We start from the raw sequence: 5,866 nt of genomic DNA on the forward strand, positions 1-5,866 counted from the left end.
GCGGGGCCAGGACACTGGAAGCCCCTCCCACTGTTGCCCCCCCCCCCCCAAGCACCAAGAATACAGTGCATCACCTGCCCCAGCCTGTGAGTTCCTATCTATACCTGGTGGCTAATAGCCACCGATGGACCTCTGCTCCATATGCTTATCCAGTTCCCTCTTGAAGTTGTCCTTGGCCTCGGCATGGATCTTCTTGTCCATCACAAGGTCACGGAGGAAATCTCACCTTCTGGTGACTTTTCGCCCTCTCTAAAACAAGTGAATCAGCCCTGCTTCAAAAGGGGTCTCCCTCAAAATTATGACATTTCTCTGAAGGTCTTGCTCAGAGGCTCTGTGTTGGGATTTCTCTACCATGGGTATTTGATGAAGGGCCGTCTCAGAGCAGTGGTCTGCAGCCCTTTTGGGACTATTAGCACCTTTGGAATTCTGACACAGGGCAGCAGGCGCAACCACAAAATGGCTGCCACAGGAGCCGGGACCAACCACAAAATGGCTGCCACAGGAGGTGGAGCGAGCTACAAAATGTCAGGGAGCGAGGTGATCCATAACGCCAAAAGTTACTCTTCAGCATATCATTCAGAAGCTGTTTAGCAGGATGGACTTTAATCAGCTGATGTGATCTCCAGTGGCTAGTCAGAAACTCTGCTGGGCAACAGCCCCACTTGGCCTGCCCCCTTTCTAAAAAACAACAACACTTGGTGGGCACCAGGAAACATGGTGGCAGGTGCTGTGGTGCCCACGGGCCCTATGTTGGGGACTTCTGTCTTAGAGGCAACCTGTGCTTGGCATACTTTGCTCACTGCTGCTGCACGCCTGGCCCGTTGGACTTTCTACTTCAGACACTGAGAGGATATGTTTCCCCAGACTTTTGAGTTTGTTGGTGGGAGTTTTGTTCTCTTTTTAATACTGTTTACTTGTTCTTATGGGGTTTTTTAGAGTGACAAGAGTTAGGTGCTATTTTAGTTATTGGTTTTATTTGTGTTTTTATTGCAAGCTTCCTCAGAAACCTAAATGATGAGGGCCTTAACTATATAGGTCCGCCCTGTGTCTGGCCCAGGCTTTCTCAAATGAGACACACGCTGGAAGTTCCCTGTTTATACTGAATGCTCATGAATTCTTGTGCGGGGGGGGGGGCAGGGCTGACGGTGATGGACTGTGAGGGGGGCTTTGGAGGGAGAACTCTATGGGCATTGTCCCCCGGGGGGGGGGCAGGGCTGACAGTGATGGACTGTGAGGGGGGCTTTGGAGGGAGAACTCTATGGGCATTGTCCCCCACTGAGGTACCCTGTCTTCCACAGGCACCACCCTCAAATCTCCAGGAGTTTCCCAGCCTGCATCTGGCTATCCTACCCCCATCCCTCGCCAGTGGCCAGGGGGGATGTGGCAGCCCAAGCTCATGGTCTCAGCGGGCCAATGGGGACAGACACAACCTGGGCCTTTCCAGGAAATCCTGACAGGCCCAGTGGGGAGAAGGGCAGGAGGAGAACCTGGGTCAGAGCTAGAGAGCCAGGGGAGGAGTCAAGGCCCACTGAAAGAAGGAGGAGGGGCCTATGTTTGTCAGGGCCCTCCCACTTGGCCAGGTAGGGTTGCCATGGGGGTGTGGCCTAATATGCTAATGAGCTGGTCTCAGGGTGTGGCCTTATATGCTAATGAGTTTCTGCTGTTGGTGTGGCCTATTATGCTAATGAGTTCCTGCTGGGCTTTTTCTACAAAAAAAGCCCTGAATCAGACCATTGGTCTATCGCAGTCAGTATGTCTACTCAGACCGGCAGCAGCTCTCCAAGGTCTCAGGCAGAGGTCTTTCACATCACCTTCTTCCTCATCCCTTTAACTGGAGATGCCAGGGATTGAACCGGGGACCTTCTGCAGGCCAAGCAGGCCCTCGCGGGTCTCAAAGTGCTAAACTACTGACCTTCCACAGCCTGCAGTTCAGCGTCTTAACCACTTGAGCCACCACAGCTCCAGATACAGGTTGGGAAATGTCTGGGGATTTGGGGATGGAGTCTGGGGAGGGCAGGGACCTCAGTGGAGTACAATGCCACAGAGTCTACCCTCCAAAGCATCAGAGAATTTAACTTTTAGAATTTCGTTGTTCTTTGGAGAATTTTGTTGGGGGGTTTCTTGAAGAATATATGAGCATATGAAGCTGCCTTGTACTGAATTGGACCATCGGTCCATCGCAGTCAGTATGTCTACTCAGACCGGCAGCAGCTCTCCAAGGTCTCAGGCAGAGGTCTTTCACATCACCTTCTTCCTCATCCCTTTAACTGGAGATGCCAGGGATTGAACCGGGGACCTTCTGCAGGCCAAGCAGAGGCTCTACCCCTGAGCCACAGCCCCTCCCCTATAAGAAGCTGAAATGAATGAATGAACCTTGTTGCCTTAAAATCTTTATTGTTGCTTAGCTGAAATAAAGTCGTTCTATTTGGAATGCACCTGCTTCCTTTCACGTGAGGTTTTGTTTCTTTTACACCAAGGATAAAAAAATCCCTCGCGATTCAACAGTTAGCTGGGGAGCTAACAGGTTCACCAGGGAGGAGGAGCGACGAGGTGGAACAGCCCCTCTCTTCCCTGTTCTGAGGCCTAGCAGGCCTTCTGGGAAGGGAGAACACCCCCTAGGGGACCACTGCTTAGCACCAGAGCACGGGCAAGCTCGTATTAACGTATCGCTAGTTTCGCAGGGGTCAGGTAGAAAATGAGTGAAACTAAACGCATCTTCCAACCCTCTCTCACCTTGGTCTCTTGCTGCTGGCCCCTCAGGAAATCCTCTGCTAGGACTACCGCATGAGAAGAAGCCTGAGGGCAGCAGCCCCTGAGCCAGCTCTGGATTTCATGAGGCAGGATGGCCAGAAACTGCTCCAGGATCACCAGCTCCAGAATCTGCTCTTTGGTGTGCCTCTCGGGCCTCAGCCATTGGTGGCAAAGCTCCTGGAGTCGCCCGCAGACCACGCGGGGTCCCTCAGCCTCCCGGTAGTTCAGTTGCCGGAAGCGCTGCCGCTGCGTCTCTGCATCGAGGGCCTCCTTTCTCATTGTCTCTTCGATCCCTGTCCCGTTTCCTCCATTGCACGGATTGCTCAAGGCCTGCAGGTCGCCTCCGTCGTCCTCCACTAGGAGCTGGGTACTTCCTTTCCCTCCAGGCCACTGGCCGTTATTGGAGATTACCTCAGATGAGGTCCTTGTGTTGTCCGATGCCAAAGTTTTCGACTGCTGTGGGGTTTCCTGCCCAGGAGAAAGGGGCTGCACAGCCTTCAAGACCTCCTGCCACTGGGCTTCCCAGCACTGGGCCAACCCTTCCTCGGGTCCTTGAGTCAACTTCTGGGGGGCCACACAGCCTAGAAACTCCCCTATAGTCCCCACCTGGGTGAGACGAGGGATCATGCTTTCCTCTTCAGGAGGCCTCACTTGGGGTGGCCCCACGATTTTCATGCCAGAGTTCACTCCCTGTTGTAGAACAATCTGGAAAGGCCAATTCAAGGCGGCCATTTTGTCTGCCAAAGCTTAAGGGGAGGCCACTTCACACAGGGAGGAGGAGGGGCCTTCTTTTTAAGCTTGCAAGTCCATGAGAGCAAAGGTTCTTAAATGTTATTGTAGCGAGTCCCTCAAGATTAACAGCAACAAACAGACTAAATGGAGACAAAGTTTTGAACTCTCTTATCCAAGGTGGACCTTCAAGGGTTTACCACCAGAGGGCAACAGGGAGGAACACGTGATTCTCCGAACAACCAATCACACCTCTTTATATAGGCATGTCTCACACTTTTGACAAGCCCAGTTCGTTTGATAGACACAGCAGATTCTGAAGGCATTCAGTCAAAGAAGTAGTTTTTGCAGAAATTCAACAGACAGGAGCTTCTTTTCCCTGAAAGAAAGAAATACAAACGGCAGATGCCTGAAGAAAGGAAGCCTTAATTCTTGAAAGCTTATACCCTGAAAAACGTGTCTAAGGTGCTGTTGAACTCGAATGCAGCTCATGGTTGGCTACCCTCCTGAAACTATCACAAGGAAACTGTTTCAAAGCTTTTCATAAAAAAACCCCTTTAAACAACAACAAAACAACTTACGGTGGAAAAAAATGCACAACAGGGCAGAGGCTGAACTAGAACTCACATCCCAGCTCTAACATTTTAGTTTTCTACAAGCAGAGAATCTTTTTTGTACGGAGGTGCCATTGGTCATATGAGCATACACAAAGCTGCCTTCTACCTGTCCTGTCCGGTCTACTCTATCCGGTGGCTACTCTCTAGGGACTCAGTCTGAGATCTTTCTCACCTCCTACAACTGTTTAATTGGAGATGCTGGGGTTGAACCTGGGACCTACTGGATTCCAGGCAGATGCCCTGCCACTCAGGCATGGCCCATTCCTAGCTGTCTTGAAGAAGAAGGAGGAGGAGGAGACTGGATTTATGCTTCGCCCTTCACTCGAAGTCTCAGAGCAACTTACGAACTTCCCCTCCCAAGGTAGGTGGGGCTGAGAGGGCTCTTTCGAGGACTGCTCTTGAGAGAACAACTCTGACAGAACTATGGCTTGCCCAAGGTCATCCAGCAGCTGCAAGTGGAGGAGTGGGGAATCAAACCTGGGTCTCCTAGATTAGAGTCCATGCAGTTAACCACTGCACCAAACTGGCTCTCTACTTAGGCTTTTGGCCTACCAAGGTTAAGTCTCGTCTACTCAGACTGGCAGCTGCTCTCTAGGGTCTCAGGCTAGGGTTGCCATCCCCCTGGTCGCCGCGGGGGTTCCCCTGATTTCGTGGGCCCCAATCCACCGCCGGCCAGCAGGGAAGCACCCCCCCCAAAAAAGTGCCCTTCTGCGGCGCCGGCACAATGACATCACCCGGAAGTGACATCATCACATTGCTGACGTCGGGAAGCCACGGTCTAGGTTTTGGGCAAACTCTATGGTTTTGAGGGCAAACTCTATGGTTTTTTTGCCCAAATCCTAGCGCGTCGCCCCCAGAAGATATCCTGACTGTGCCCAGGAGACCCCACCCATTCACCGGCAGCCAGATAGGACCTGGCCAACCCTATCTCAGGTAGAGGTCTTTCATATCACTTTGTCATCCAATCCTTTTCAATGGCGATAACAGGGGCTGAACTAGAGAACTAGAGCGCCAAGCAGGTAGTCTACCACTGATGTGATCCTGGCACTGGTACTTGGAGGTTGACAGCCTCTGAACATGGAGGTTCATTTTAATCACCCCGGCTAGTAGCAACTGATAGCCCTGTCCTCCTGTTTCATTCCATATTAATGGTCAACACGGTAGCCTCCAGAACACAACTATACCTTCTTACTATGAATTAGAGACGGCATGTACAACAACATTTAGAGTGTATGATGATGCTCTGGGAGACCTGAGTTCACGTCCTCACGCTACCATGAAACATGCTAGGTAACCTTGGGCTAATTATTCTCTCTTAAATTACTCTAAATGTTTCCCTTGCTCAAAAGCCAGTCGAATCCGACTCTAGGGGGCAGTGGTCCTCTCCATTTCCAAGCTGAAGAGCCAGCGCTGTCCGAAGACTTCTCTGTGGTCATGTGGCCAGCATGACTAAATGCCGAGGCACATGGAACGCTGTTACCTTCCCGCCAATACCTATTTATCTACTTGCAATTTCTTGCTTTCAGACTGCTAGGTTGGCAGGAGCTGGGGCCAGAGGCGGGAGCTCACTCCGTCACACGGCAATAGGGTCTCGAACTGCCAAGCTACTGACCTTCTACCTCACCAGTAAAACAGAGGAAGAGAGACCAATGTATACTGCCAAAGCACAAGTTAAAAATGTAATAGAGAGGTGGGTGATCTTAATTTGCACTTCTGTGCCCATTCAACCTTTGTTTGTTTCAACTACTAAAATTTCTTGTGGTCAGAAA

At 51.2% G+C, this 5,866-nt stretch overlaps 1 protein-coding gene across 1 annotated transcript in view; it reads right to left on the minus strand.

Moving 5' to 3' along the window:
* The window catches only part of LOC107106591 (zinc finger protein 232-like), an 11,891-nt gene extending 8,095 nt beyond the window's left edge, over positions 1–3,796 (minus strand). Inside the window, exon 1 of the mRNA XM_015406772.1 lies at positions 2,734–3,796. Within this exon, the coding sequence (XP_015262258.1) occupies positions 2,734–3,483 (750 nt within the window). The 5' untranslated portion in view covers positions 3,484–3,796. The remainder of the gene's footprint in view (positions 1–2,733) is intronic.
* Between the last annotated feature and the right edge of the window lie 2,070 nt (positions 3,797–5,866).

The sequence above is a fragment of the Gekko japonicus genome, unplaced genomic scaffold, assembly GCF_001447785.1.
Source record: "Gekko japonicus isolate JY-2015 unplaced genomic scaffold, Gekko_japonicus_V1.1 scaffold542, whole genome shotgun sequence".
Taxonomy (NCBI): Eukaryota; Metazoa; Chordata; class Lepidosauria; order Squamata; family Gekkonidae; genus Gekko; species Gekko japonicus.